The sequence below is a fragment of the Tachypleus tridentatus genome, chromosome 13 (assembly GCF_004210375.1).
Source record: "Tachypleus tridentatus isolate NWPU-2018 chromosome 13, ASM421037v1, whole genome shotgun sequence".
NCBI classification, from domain to species: Eukaryota; Metazoa; Arthropoda; class Merostomata; order Xiphosura; family Limulidae; genus Tachypleus; species Tachypleus tridentatus.
In genome coordinates this window covers 56,801,269-56,817,337 of record NC_134837.1, presented here as the reverse complement: position 1 = coordinate 56,817,337, position 16,069 = coordinate 56,801,269, and the positions used below count along the sequence as shown (strand labels likewise).

Here is a 16,069-nt window from a genome sequence, read left to right as displayed (position 1 = left end):
TCCTCAGATGACTCAAACAAAGGTCACAAGTAGGAATGGTAATAAGCCATTTGGGATAGGTTGATCAGTGGAGACAACAATGTCATACAAAAATAGGCCCAATTCAGACAGCTCTGCCTGAATATGGATGCTAAAAGGAAAAATGGCATACCTTTCATTCCAAAAGAGCATAGCCCACTGAAGAACGAAGATACAACTCCAGATGGGACGCTGTAGTAAAGATCGTAATTTTGAAGCATACTATAAAGAGAAGTTACAAATGACAAAGGTAAAGAGGAGGTTTATGGAACTCTGTGTACACTCTCTGGACTGGAGAAGTGTTGAAAGCCCTGTGTGGAGTTGAAGTACCAGATGGTGAATGGAGTCCAACATCGTTAAAACTAATGTACGGGCAGAACTATAGACCAGAGACCCATAACCCAGATTTGATTGAATGAGGCCATAATAGATCTTGAGCACAGAACATCAACCCCTTCCCCCAAAAGATGGAAGAGAGGGCATGGATGATGTTTAGTGCCTTTATACACTTGACCCAACTGTTTGATGTGAGAAACAAAAGTCAGCTTACAGTCAAAGACAAGCCCCAAGAAATTCGACTCCTAGACTATGAAAAGAACAATAGCACTGGAGCAGAGCTCAGGATTGGAGTGAACATCCCATTGACAGTAAAAATGCATGCAAAAAGTTTTGAAGAAAGAAGGTAAAACCGTTTGCAGTTGTCTACTTTAACAAATGGTCAAGAGCAGTGTGAAGCTGCTGCTCAATAAAACTCATGCTCGACAACTCACATGAGGTGTGGAAGTCGTCGACACAGAATCTGTTTCTAACAGTAGGAGGAAGTTGTACAGTGGTAGCGTTAATCTTCACACTGAAAACTGCGACACTCAAGACATAGCCCTGAGAGACTCCAAGTTCTTGTACAAAAGAATGGGAAAACATAAAACTCACATGGACTTGGAATCACACGTCCACTAAAAAGTTCTGGATAAACGTGGGTAAATGGCCATGAAACCCATATGAATTACAGTCTCCCAAAATATCGTACCTCCATGTAGTATTGTAAGCCTTCTCAAGTTAAAGAATATGGGAACAAAATGTTCTCACTTGAGAAAAGTTTCCCTGACTGACGTTTCAAATTCAATCAAGCAATCCATGGCGGAGTACTGTTGGTGGAACCAACACAGAATGGGCAAAAGGAAATTATTCAATTCAAGGAACCAAATAAGATGAGCATTAACTACCCTCATTAAGACCTTACAGAGCCAGCTAATCAAAGCAGTTGGATGAAAGTTAGACGGAACCTTCATATCTTTCTCAGGCTTAGAAAAAGGGAGGACAGTAGACTGGTGTCAAGCATCTGAAAAACATTCTGCTGCAAGATCCAATTAAAACAACTAGAAAAATAGAAAGAGAGGCAGGAGAGAGATGGTGCAGCATCTCATAGAGAACATAATCAGATCTGACTGATGTGCTGACAGGCTGATGAAAAGAAAACTCGACTTTCATCAGTGTAATGGGACAATTAAAGACATAGAGACAATTAGCTCAAAAGGAAATATGCAATCGCTCTGCCCGAGTTGTGATGACTAGGAAAGTAAAGGGTGAAACAAAAGTGCTAGATGCAAAAGAAAAGTTTTTGCAAAGAGTAACAGTGATGCTCTAGGCCATCAGAGAACAAGATTGAAAGGGGAAGGGAAGTATACTAGCAATTCACCCTCCCTATCTTGTCCCATATGATTTTGGAACTGGTGGTAGATTTAATCCTATTTTCTTTTTAATTCAAAAATTCAACTTTGTTTTGCTTTACTACTTATTCACTCTCCCTATCTTGTCCCATATGATTTTGGAACTGGTGCTAGATTTAATCCTATTCGTCTTTTTAATTCAAAAATTCAACTTTGTTTTGTTTTACTACTTATTCACCCTCCCCATCTTGTCCCATATGATTTTGGAACTGGTGGTAGAAGAGATACTAGTTGTGAACTTAATCCATGATCCTTTTAGGCTTTGGTGTCTAACCTGAAATGCCTGTGCATGAGCCCATAGAAAAGCAATGTGGTCAAAATAGTGGAATACCTACAAAAAACATATCAGGCTCGTTTTTGAGCCTTCACTGCAGAACTCTATTATGGACAAGGATACCAGAAAAAACGAATCAAGGTCACAGGAACAAACTGAGCAGATGCCTGGATGATACAGACTCTTGACCAGCAGGCTTGGTCCAAGTTTCACCAGGCCACGTGAGTTGGGTGGCATCAACCACAACCATTCTCCCTCAAGATGGTAGGATTGGTTGGATGGTTGGCGTTTTATGGCTCAAAGCAACTAAGCTATCTGCACCAAACATCAGGCAAAAAGTTAAAATTAAAGTAGAATTATTAAAATACATAAACAGAAATTAAAGTAAAACAAAACAAAGTTGAATTTTTGAATTAAAAAGACAAATAGGATTAAATTCACTTTTTACATTTAGTCCATAGCGGTAAGAGAAAAACTATAGTAATACAAGTTGTAAAGGACTTTCTGTAGCATAATTGTAATTATCATAACTCACCAGAAAGACTAACAGGTAAGTCCAAAATCCATCATTAGTCACTTAAAATTCGCCTTTCCACTTTTGGTTTTGAGTTATATAACATTATGCCCATTTTCAGAGAGCAAAGTAATAAAAGTTTTAAAAGACTTGTAGCAACATTTTAATTGTAACTCGCCAAGATAACAAATGGGTAGTTCAACCAGCAGTGTTAGTCACCTGAAGTTGGCCTTTCCAGTCCTGGTTTTGAGTTAGTTGATGTCACAGCCATTTTCTAATTTCAAATCGAATTAGATCCACTTTCATTCTTAAAAGGGAATCACTTTAAAAGAAGGTCTAATGTATAAATTAAAAAACTTAAATAGCATTAAAAAGATTAATGGCCTTTAAAAACTAAAAACATTTCTAAGGTGGACAGTGCCACCATTGCCAATAACACTGTATAACGTTACAGATAAACCTTAAGACAGAACATGTTTAAAATGGTGCCATCATTGATAGTCATAATGACGCCAAGACAGTAAAATGTGGCTTATTGTAACCTGAGTGTTACAAAGACAACACATTGGTGCATCAGTCCAAGATAAAAGAAAACGAGATAAACCATGACCAATGTGTAGTTGTTAGAACAACTTCCTCTTTCCAATCCTTATGGAAACAAGATGGACCATACAGTTGGACCATTGAATACAGACTATAGTCTATGTATGGAACAGGCACAGCAGTGACAGTGCCAGAGCAGACAGATTTAGCTGTGGTGTTGGCGAGCTCCTTCCCACAAATACGAACGTGGTCCAGTATTCAGAAAAGATAAATAGAAGTACATGTTAAAGAGAAATGGGCCAGTCAATTTTGAATATTAGGGGGAACAGAGTCTGAAATAATGTGAAGTGATTCCAGGGCCAGTAGAGAACTAAGCAAATCAGTATAAATAGTGCAATTTGAGTACTGCTTAGCTTCTATGTGATCTAGGGCAAGAGAAATGGTGTACAGTTCAGCAGTGAACACAGAAGCTGTAGAGGGTTCTGCACACAACCACCAAAATTATAAACCATGGCATAGCCTACACAGTCACCTGATTTTGAACCATCTGTATAAATAGGAATGGAAGGATGGTTAGAAAGATGTTCAGCAGATAACAGACAGTATTTACAATCAGGAGTGTCTGTTTTTCACAGATGACTTAAAGACAGGTCACATTTGGGGACAATAATAAACCATGGTGGGATGGGCTGACCAGTAGATACAGCAATGTTATCCAAGGACAAACCCAATTCATCCAACTGTGCCCAGATATGAAAGCCTACAGGAGCAATGGCAGATCTTATGTTCTGAAAAATTATTGTCTGCCAAGGAAGGAAAACACAACGCCAGGTGGAATGCTTTGGTAAAAAACAAAGGTTAGAAGCATATAGTAAAGACAGTTGCAAATATCAGAGGTGCAAAGAAAGTTCATGAGCCTCTGTGTATAAGTGCTGACCTGGGGAAGTGCAGAAAGCCCCAGTGGAGAGCCAAAGTCCCTGATGATAAATGGGGTCCAGCATCTTTAAAAACAAGGTCCTGGCAGAACCATCGACCAGTGATCCATAGTCTAGCTTCAATCAAATATGAGCACGATATATCTTTAGCACAAAAGATCAATCTGCTCCCCAAGTGGTGGGAGAGAGGACATGGAGGATGTTCAGTGCTCTTGTACATTTGACCTGCAGCTGCTTGAGATGTGGTATAAAGGTCAGCTTGGGGCTTAAAGATAAGCCCCAAGAACTTGTCTCAGGAACCACAGGCTCCTAATATGAGATGTGAGAGTCGTGGACATCGAGCCCATTTCAATGGTAAGAGAAAGTTGTTCAGAGATGACATTAATCTTTATACTGAAAAGTGTGACACTCAAAATACAGCCCTGAGAGACTCCAAGTTCCCATAGAAAAGAACAGAAAAGTGTCGAACCCACACAAACTTGGAATAGCTTGTCCATTCCCATTGGCCATGGGAAAATGGCCACGTAACCCACATCTATGGAGGTCTCGCAAAATTCCATACCTCCATCTTGTATGATAAGCCTTCTCAATGTCAAAGAATACTGATACAGGATGTTGTCATTTGAGAAAGGCTTCTTTGATTGACATTTCAAGTCAAATCAAATAGTCTGTCGTGGAGTGCTATCATCAGAACCCACACTGGGTGAGTGAGAGGAGGTTGTTTGATTCGAGAAACCAAACAAGCTGAGCATTAACAGTCCTCTCTAAGGTCTTTCTCAAACAGCTCGTCAAAGCAACTGGACGGTAGTTTGAAGGAATCTTGGGATCCTTCCCAGACTTAGAGAAAAATAAGACAATAGCCCGGTGCCATACATCAGGAAAAACATTCTCCTGCCAGATCCAGTTAAAAATTATCTGAAGAATAGCAAAAAAAGCATGAGTTAGATGGCACAGCATTTTAGAGTGTATATCATCAGGTCCGACCAATGTACTGCCAGACTGATGAAGGGCCAATATGAGTTCCAGTGTATACGGGTGATTATAGTCATAGAGACAATCAGCTCGAAAGGAAAGATGTGATTGCTCTGCCCGAGTATTGATGACTGAGAAGGTAGAGGAAGAAGCAGAAATGCTAAATACCTGGCAAAAGCTTTCACCTAGATTATTGGCGACGTTCCAGGTATCAGTTACTTCCTGGCCATCAGAGAACAAGATAGAGAGAGGGACAAAATTATATTACCTACTGACCTTTCAAATCTTGTCCCATATGGCTTTGGAAGTAGTGGTAGAAGATATGCTGGTTGTGAACTTAATCCAAGAGTCCTGCTGGCTTTGATATCTTACCTACCGAGAATATCCATGGGCCTGCTGGAAAGCTATGTGGTGTGAGAGTGTCCGATACCTACGAAAAGTATCCCAAGCCCGTTTTTGAGCCTTCCATGACCAGAGATGCCAACTATTTCAAATGATTGAGTGTAATGATTGTAAACAGAGCCCTTTCACAGTTTTAGTCCTTTTAGATTTGCCAGAAACAAAACAATCTGGTGAACGAGGTCTCTTTTTTCCATCTTGTGAGCACTTCTGCATTTATGGTTTCATATTCTGAATTCTTACTCACAAATGTTGTTATCTGCATCGTTTTTGTCTTCGCCTCAGCCTTTGTTGGTGAGATGCAGCTTTTGTGTGTCTGGAACAATCGTTTATCCTGCCATGTGCCACAGAAAAATCGATGTAACAAACTGTACAAAATGCATGACTGTCACTGACTTTGGATGCAATCACCAGATATTTTGCACTATACTATTTCCCATATTTTTGATTCACAGTTTTAGTCCTTTTAGATTTGCCAGAAACAAGACAATCTGGTGAACGAGACCACTTTTTTACATCTTGTGAACAATTGCATCGGTGTTTCTATGTCACTTAGAAAACGAGAAATACCCATCTACGCGAGGGCTGATTGGCTGACAAGCACTGATGACGTATCTATGAATTCCCCACGTACCCAGTAGGGAGAACTGCATTCAAACTATTGGTAGACGTCGGAGATACAAATATTTATTATTATTTCAAACACAAACATGATTATCGCAAGTAGCCATTTGGACTATGTCTTTTATTTATTATCAAAATTTATTTGTATCTCACTAGAAATTTTTTCACCCCTTTCATGCCCTGGGGGAACAATTTATCACTTTATTGTACAGGCCTATATAATATATGATAATTTGGGAGTTGCAACAAGTCGTAATATTTGTGTGTATGAGCATATAGTCGTAATGTATACACCAAAATCGTAATGGTTGGCATCTCTGCATGACTTGTGACAGGCAGGATTTTACCATGGACGAGGATATCGTGGAGAACGTGTCGAGGTTTTAGGAATACACTGAAAATTACAGTCAGTTACTGCTGCCACTCACAGTCGTCTATTGATGGCTTACAGACAATTGCAGGACCAAGTTCTGCAAGAGCAGTAAAATAGGGCCAGTTTGCTTGATCCAGCTCCCACCATGGCAAGCAGGTCAGGTGGCATCGACCATGGCCAGTCTCTCAAAATTATAGGAAAATGAACACTGCCTCGTGGATTACTGTCAACCCTCCATGAAAAGTGGGAGAATAGTGAAGGAGAGCAAACTGAGAGATCAATAGCAGTAAAGGACAGACTAAGTGAATGAAAATAAGTAGAAGAACCACTACTGAAAAGAGAAAGGTTGTGATCAGAGAGCATACGTTCTATGGAGCGACCTATCCCATCAATATCAGCACCTCCACAGAGGTTTATGTCCATTAAAGTCCCCCACGATTGAAAATGGAGATGACAACTATTCAATGAGAGCATCAAGGTCTGATTGATCATAGGTTTCTCCAGTAGAGAGGCAGAGAGAAGAAACAGTAATGGTATGACCCAAGGAAACATGGATGGCTAAAGCCTCCAAAGATGTGTCGAGTGGCAAAGTCAGGGTGGACACATGCTGATCAACCAACAGTGCCACCCCTCCATGCACTCGTCCATCACACAGCCTGTCATTTCTGTACAAAGAAAACCGCTAAAAGGTGACTGTATTGGCAGGTTTCAGAAATGTTTCCTGTAAGGAAAGACATGCAGGATGGTAGGAAGCAATCAGTACTTTTATGTCATCCAGATTAGAACATAAACCTCGACAGTTCCATTGTATCAAGATAGCCATTCTTATTTATATGTAGGTGAATTGGGTGAAGAGCCCTTCTGTTTAAATCCACGTATTTTTTTCTTTATTGTCTTTATTCGAGGTAGATCTATTGACCTCCATGGGTCATGCCCTGGCTCAATTAAGCAGGTCTTTGCTGTTGGGAGAGGATTCCAGCGACTAAGAACGTGAACGAATGATCGTTTTACATCTTGGGGTGGGAGAAGATGTACCCGAGGAAATGCTCGTACCTGGAACCAAAGGAAGTGGATCTTGGGATTTGCTGGAACATATGTAAGGGACAGAGATGGGTGTTGAAGTTGATTCATCAACTTTTTTAACCATGGAGGTGAAAAGAATTTTCATTTGGTTTAAGAACGATTCTTTTGGAGGCAGAGAGATCCGTCTGCACTCCCCCTGTAGTAATGAAATGTAGTGCAGCAGCATATGTCTGAGATGAAGTGGTGGACAGCAACTTTCGAGCCTCAGGGTAAGTAATGTTTAGAATCGTTTCTAAACACTGCACCTCTTTTTCTTTCAAACATTTAGGGCAAGAACGAAAGTAGGATGGGTGAGAGCCATTGCAATTGATGCAATGAGGGTCCATTTCACACTCATAGGCATCGTGGTCTTTGCTACTGCAACGAGCACACGTCAAAGAACCACAACATGACGTCTTTGAGTGACCAAACTGCTGACAATGGAAACATCGGAGAGCGTTTCGAATGTATGGTCATACCTTGCAATCAAGATAACTTGCCTTGATAGCAGCAGGTGGATGTGATGATGAAAATGTCAGAATGGGGCATTGGTCGGCATCATAATTCCATCTTTGTGAGTGAAGATACACTTCACTGCAGAAATTTCTTGGGTGGAGAAACCAGCAAGAAGCTCTGACTCGGGGATGTTCTTCAAATCCTTCTCTACAATAACTCTTTGTGACGAATTCATAGTAGTATGAGGCGTAACCTCAATAGGTATATCCCCAATTGCCTTTGAATGTAAGAGGAGTTCAGTGTTTAGTTTGGATGTTTCCACCAATATGTCATCAGAGCAAGGCTTTTTGACTGACCATGAAGAGCCAGCAAGTCCCTCTAGTTCCTTCTGAATAGAAAAGGAAGATGTTTGCTCTAATAGTGCATCTGAAAGAGAACGTAGTATCAGAAAACGAGGTACAGGTGTTACAGAGGTTGAAGATTGCTGCTCAGAATCTTCTAGATGTGAACGTTTACTTATGGACTGTTTTTTCACTATTTTAGTTAAGTTTTTATTTAGAAGATCCATAATAAAATAAAGAAATTTCAGTGCCCACTTACCCCACCTACCATGAAGCCCTACAAGGGGACGCACTGCAATGCCAAACAAGGACACTGCAGCAACACCAAGGTTTCATCAGCACTATACCCTAACACCAGCATCAGATACAATGTCCACAACACCTGTTGAGAACATCCAACACTGGTACTTGGTTGACCCTAGCACAAATGGACCAGCCAATTGACCATAGGGGGCTCTCAAGGCTACACGTCTACAGGAATTCAAGACCAAAGTAATGTGTTAGGATTGGACACCTCAACAACCAGGATCCTCTCCTCTCCTTCACGGATCACCACGCACGGCAAACACGTGGGCAGATATTTAGATCCCAGAGGATGTAAACTGAAAGAACAAAACCTTCCCTGGAAGGTCCCCTCACCACGTACAGGCATTCACACCAAGGGGCAAGATGGTAGGAAAATTATCATTGCCCCATGGGTTTATGTTAACCCTCCAAGAAATGGAGTGAAATGGAGCAAATAGAGATTAATGGCAGTAAAATTCTGACTAGATGTGTGAAAATAAGTAGAAGAACTAGTACTGAGAAGAGAAAGGTTGTGATCTGAGAGTATATACCCTACAGAACGACCCCAGAGTTGATTGTGTCCAATAAGTTTCCCAGAATTTAAAAGGGAGACGGCAACTGTTCAACAAGAATATCAAGGTCTGATTGACCTTAAGTCTCTCCAGAAGATAGGTAGAAAAAGCAAACAGTGATGGTACAAACCAATGAAACATGGATGACGATGGCCTCCAAGAGTGTATCTAACTACGAAAACATAGTTTACACATGCTGGTCGACCAGCAAAGCTACGCTTCCATGCACTAGCCCATCAAACAGCCTATCATTCTGGTATAAAAAAACTGCTGAAAGGTGATTGTGTTGGCAGGTTTCAGAAATGTTTTCTGTAAAGAAAGACATTCAGGTTGATAGAAAGCAATCAAGGCTTTAATGAATCCAGATTAGAATTGAAACCTCAACAGTTACACTATATGACAGTGGCCATTTTTCTTCAGGTCGAGAAGAACTGTGTAAAGAACCCTTCGGTTTATCACTACATCATTTTTATTTATTCAAAGGTCTGTCGACTTCATTAGATTCTGCCCTGAATCAAGTGGGCAGGGCTCTGTCAGTAGGTGAAGATTCCAGCAACTAAGGGCATGAAAAAATAACCATTCTACATCTAGGGGTCAAAGATGTTGGACCCAAACAGATGCCAGAAAATGGGACCAAAGGAAGTAAACCTGGGCAGTCGCTGGTAGGAATGGAGGGAGCAGAGACAAGAGTAGACATTGAATTGTCAACTCATTTATCCAAAGAGTGCAAAAGACTTTGCACATGGTTTGAAAACTACACTGTTGGAGGCATGAAAGATCTTTCTGCACTCCCACTGTACCAGAGGAACATAGTACATCAGCAGCATATGTTCGAAATGGAGGTGCAGAGAATAACATTCAAGTTGTGTAGGGTAAAAAATGTTGTGAACAGTTTTCAAATACTGTACATCTTTCTTCTTTACCCATCTTGGACAATAATGAACGTTAGAGGGATGTGAAAGCCACTACAATCAATACAGTGAGGGTCTTGTTTGCACTCATAGGCGTCATGGTTTTACTAATGCAATGAGCACATGTCAAAGAACCATGACATGAAGTCTTTGAGTGACCAAACCATTGCCACAGTTCAGATAACACACTTTGAGTGGATGTGGTGACATAAGCATAAATAATCAGAACACTGATTGACAACATAATTTCATCCATGTAAGTAGAGATATGCCTCACTGTAGAAACACCTTGGGTAGAGAAACCAGCAAGGATCTCTGACTCACAGATGTTCTTCAAATCCCTCTCAACAATAATTCCTTATGAGAAATTCAAAGTACCTTGGTGAGTAACCTTAATGGGTATATCCCCAATGACCTTCAAATTCAAGAGGAATTAATAGTGTTTGGGAATGATGTTTCCACCAAGATGTCCCTAGAACATAGCTTCTTGACTGACTAAGGAAATCAGCAAGCCCCTCTAATCCCTTCTGAATAAAAAAAATACATTTGCTCTAAAGATTTGTATAACAAAAAATGCAGCATGAGAAAATGAGTTGCAGATGTAGAAAGTAGAGACTGCTGGTCAGTCTTCAAGATGTGGTCATTTACCAATGAGCTGGATTTTATTATTTTATTTTTATTTGGATTTGGGGGATCCATAACCAATGAAAAAGATACAGTGCCTAATGATCCCATCCTCCATGAAATCCTATGAGGGGTCACACTAAAATGCCAAACAAGGACACTGCAACAATACAAGTTTTATGAGCACTATACTCAAACAATATCATCATACATAACGTCCTCAACACCCATTGAGAACACTCAAAACTGGTACTTGTTTGAATCTAGCCCAACAGGACCAGCTAACCCTAAGGGCCAACCCCCAAGGACCAGAATTCAAGGCCAAAATGGTGAGTTGGGGTTTTGCCTATCTACTAAAATATTAAAAATTTACTAAAACAATGAAAGTAACTTGATTTTACATGTAATTCTGTTTATTTTAAAAATTAGAAATGTTTTGACCCAAAATTTGAAGAAAAAAAAAAGGATTTTCTTAAGTATTCAGTAACAGAACATTAATATAAGTTGCAGGACAGGTTATATTTTAGTCTTGTTTTAACTTCACACATTTATCTATCAGTAAGGTGTAACCTGTGTGTATCTTAAGAGCCAACTCTTTTTTTATGCATTTTATATGTAATGAGCTATGCTAATTTTCTTTACTGGCTAGCCAAATAAATGTTATTGGTTTTGATGCTTAAACAATGTTGAATTTCTTCATTTTTATTTTGTACTGTTTGATTACTATATGGATTTGGAGCTAAACTAATTTTGCTCAGATGACTGAATATTATAAGCTGTTATTAGGGGATTATAGTAAAAAAACATTGTTCAAGGTAAGGGTACCCAACTTATGATTCACTTCATTCCAATAATTATATATTTTTTTTATATTAATATACAACACCAATTTCTTCGTTATTTTGTTCTAGAGAATTGGAATTATCACTTTATAAGTAACTTTTATTCTGATTTATACAGATAGGAAATTAGCTTAATTTTGTTCAAAAGATCTTAGTAATTCTCTACATTCTTTGTGTTATGTCACCTAATTAGTTTGTAGTAGTACATTAATTTTCTAATTTTCATAATGTAAAATTTAAGGCACAAAAAGAGATACCTTGGTAGATCATAACTATTCCATTTATTTCATCAGATACCTATCTATTTATAGCTCATCAATCCCTCTCTAATTTTCCCAATCATTTTGCATAAACCACATTTAAAGGGAATTTATTGTACAGGTTGACAACTCTGTTCAAAAACTAAAACTGAGAAATTTCCACATTACATATACCCTACCAAATTCTAAACCTATTTTCCTTTACGTTGCATAAATCCATTCTGTTCCCATTATAATTTTAAACACTTCAATCAGATCCCCTCTAAACCTTCTTCACTCACAATAAAATAATTTTAAAGGCCTATCCTTGTAATTATAACCCTTCCATCCAAGAAATAAACCTGGTATACTTCCTTTGAACCCACTGATAAACAACTATGGAAGTAAAGTTACAGCAAAGTTTAACATTTCATATCAACTTTACATGCTTAAACTCATATTAGTTTGCTCTTACAATTCTTTTATACAGTTATAAATCTTTTATGTACTAAAGAAAGTAATTAAATAAACGAGTTATTACAAAACCTTTGGATTTGTGACATATTGTTTACACACTGATCGCAGAAACTTCAAACTTTCACATTGACTATCAATAAATTCACACAAAATACTACACCACAATGTCCATAACTTAAGTGTCAAAATCTATGTTCCATGTAAGTGTACTGAGTAAACTATATAAACAAATTATAATAAACCTAGAAATCAACACATTTGTTTAACTACAAAAAATTTTAATTTAAGAGAAAAAAAGAAAACTTTATCCGATCTTTCAATCATTTTAAACTTTACTGAAACATATGATTATAAATAATTTAATTCAGGTGTTCCAAACTGTTATGTGATTGTGCAATCTTCTTATGGGTGAATTGCTTAAGTGATAGAATGAAAAGGTAGAAACTTTGAATTTCAATATGGAGGTGACAGATTTAAATTTTAAAAGCCTAGACTTGGATTAATTTTTGTTAAACTTAATAAATGGTTTGCCTGATGATATATTTTGTATACATACAGGTAGGAAAAGCTACATTTTACTTGGATTTCTTACTATAGTTGCTTATCATTGGGGTGAACATTTGTAGGAGAAATGATTGTCTGACACCCTGTATATGCTGATATTCCTGTGCTATGAAATAAGCAGTTGCCTTACCTTGCCAAACATTGGTTGATAATCTATAACCTCAACAGCTTTTTCACTAAGAAAGCATGTTCCTGTAACTAAAGTAAAAGCTTCTATTCCCTGGATGATAGGTTCAACCAACCAAAAAAACTGTGAAGTCAGCCAGATAAAACAATTTGGTAGAATCTGGTATGGCCAACTCAGTAATATCATAAGTAAAAAGCTATCAATGCAAGGTATCCATTTTCTCTGAAAAAATAAAATAAAAATATTATTAAAGCATTGTTTTATAAAAAAGTTACTTTACTTTGTATATTGACATAATAGCAAAGACTCTTCTGATGAAGATGTAGAGACTCAAGTACAAAAAGCAATTAAATATTGCTACTTTTGTTTAAATAATAATAACAACTATTATTTTGCTAGCAACAATGTTGTCAATAATCAGATAGACAATAACGTAATGAATCTTTCATCAAACTTAGAGACTTCCATTATGGAATTATTAAGACATAAGCCAAATATAGATATACTTAATTAATAACCTATTCTAATAATTCTTTATTCAACCAAGTTCTAAATAGGAGCATCAAAACTTTAAAAAATCAATATTAGATATGTAAATAACAAAAACAAACATCAATTAGCATTTATGGCTAAAAACACACTGACTAATAATACTGATTCTTGTTAAATATTAAAATATCTACCATAAAATAAAAGCACTTAATAAAGTAACTGAAAGTAACACTTATTCAAATTACTATATGCATTACCTATGTACAACTCCAATTTTATTGACCTTAAAGGCCATGTTAGAATTGATTACTCACTATTTACAAGCCATTCTTTTGGATTTAGCATTTTAAACTACCACATTTTGTGGTATAAACTAATCAGTTTGGCATCTTATATTTATGTTTGCTATATCAATGGTGATTCTTAACAACAGTTATCCCCATTACATGTTATTTTAACTACAACAGTTCCAAGTTGTATGGTAAGTGCATATATGACAGCTAGTCACACAGTTTATCTAGCATTTGCATATAGTGACAGAGCTTCATTGTATTAATCAGCTTTCTTTAATTTATCAAATATCTTTTTAACTGGCTGTTTTGTTATTAAATCTGCATTTATTAACCAGTAACAACCACAAAACACAAATATACTAAACAAACGTTTGCAAGTTTTATTCTGAAATACCAGAACACAACTGTTTTTCTGATTTCATAAATCACTGACTCATCATTGCTTGTATAAAAATATGGTCCAATGTTTCTTGCACTTCATGAGCCACCTATGCTAACATGGGAAGAAAACTAAAAAAAAACAAAAATTTTTACATTAAATACAAGTTTAACACTTCTGTTCTTTCTTCCTAGCTAGAAACCAACTTTCAATACCCATGGTCAGCAAATCACAGATAGCCAACTGTGTAGCTTTGTGCTGAACTTCAAACAAACTAACACTCTTTCTAACGTAACATAACACTAAGCCTGTAAGTACTAAGCCTTTTTAAATGAATATTTCAGTTTATGAAACCACTTTTTGAAAGTCTTTTAATAGAAATTATTTTAAAAGGCATTTGAGATTGGTATTTTCCCACTGAAATATTGCAGCCATTCCTACATCATACTAATAATTCTTGTGTTATAATAAACTGTAAAAAACTTAGCAACCTAAATCATTGGTTCTGTAATTTTTTCTTACTGAGGATTTCCTAGTTTCAATTCCAAAATTCCACTGTCTCTTTTTATATCAAGTTTTAAAATTATTTTTAAGTTACATTGTTGAACAACATACTTCAATAGCTATATTTTCAAAGACATTTGTTTTTAACTGTCTTGCTATCTGAAATTTCCCTGTGACCCATCACTGTTCCACAGACAGTTGAAACTGAAAACCACTATTCTAAATTACACTTGTAGAAAACTTCCTGAATGTAGATTTATTAGATTATTCAATTAAAACATTTACAAATAAGTTTTATGTCTTATTACAACTTACAATGAAATAAACAGAAATGCTGGATTTTCATTCCCAACAAATGCAAAAGTAGAACAATCATCTATTATCTTAATCATATTAATGTTTTTATGTTAAGGTCTTTTGACAGATATAGTACATAACTTTTTAATTTTATGTTAACGTTTTAATTTCTGTCAGTGTTAGTTTCTATATTGACCAGACTACAAAAGAATCTAAGTGAATCTCAATTACTTACATAAAGACTACAAAGAGATGTATTCCATTAAATGTATTTATGGTTCAAGTTATTCTTAATTTCATTTAGTATGTTTTGGCACGTTTGTGTCAACTGGCACATCCCATAACCCAGCCCATGAAAAAGTTGTTATTCAGTTATTGTTAATTTTAAGGCACTACGCAATTATACACGTTCTAATTAGTCATAAATATTTATTACGTGATACGCATGTGTGTAAACTGACTCACCAAAACAGGTGGAACTACAGAACCACTTGCAATTAATACAAATGTAATTAAACACTGTTGAATCACTACAGATTCGCCCCATACTGCACCAAAAAAGGGCATACTCATCAACCACAACAGTGGCACACTATGGAAAAAACAATCAAAGGAAAAACACGAAAAAAACGTCAGCATGATTTTTCTGAATGAAGCAGGCTTATTTCAGAATACATTGATCAAACCAACTAACAGATCATACAAAGTAAAATTATTTGTCCAATCAAATTATTGGCGCGAATAGCATCATTAATACACATCAAACCAACCGTCTTAAGATGTTTAAGCTTAGACGCCACCTGTTGATAAATAAAAATATGATAGGGGAAAAGAATTATACAATACATTTATATAATCGTTATATTTTATTTTGCTTTACGTGATTTGTCTAAAGTTACAACACATGTTTATACAAAATGAAACATTATTCAAACCAATGATTTTAAAAGCAATATTCTTAAAAATATACCAAATAACTAATTTGCTTTCGTTACATGGTGCTTCCACAATGGTTCAGCATTTATTTGAAGGATTATATCTCTAAAAGTCAGTTTTCAATACCAGCGGTAGGTAGTAAACTGATAGCCCATTGTGTGGTTTTACGCTTAGCAGCAACAAAGGAAACACTGTTACTGCCTAACCTGAAATAACTTCTACTGAAGAAACAAAAGCAAGTATCCCAAGCAAATGTAGTGAATTAGATTGCAAGGTAGTAGTGAAAAAC

The 16,069-nt window shown here is 36.8% G+C and overlaps 1 protein-coding gene across 4 annotated transcripts in view; it reads right to left on the bottom strand.

The window, feature by feature from the left end:
- The window catches only part of LOC143240405 (uncharacterized), a 90,475-nt gene extending 74,842 nt beyond the window's left edge, over positions 1-15,633 (bottom strand). For 3 of the 4 annotated variants that reach the window (XR_013021752.1, XM_076482792.1, XM_076482794.1), the window contains exons 1-2: positions 15,310-15,633; positions 12,883-13,101 (exon numbers count right to left, since the gene is read on the bottom strand). Coding sequence is in view for 3 of the 4 variants with exons in the window: in XM_076482792.1 (XP_076338907.1) it covers positions 12,883-13,101; positions 15,310-15,483 (393 nt within the window). In the remaining variant the exon portion in view is untranslated. Of the gene's footprint in view, positions 1-12,882; positions 13,102-15,079; positions 15,233-15,309 lie in introns of those variants that run through there. The other variant, XM_076482795.1, reaches the window with a different exon arrangement.
- Between the last annotated feature and the right edge of the window lie 436 nt (positions 15,634-16,069).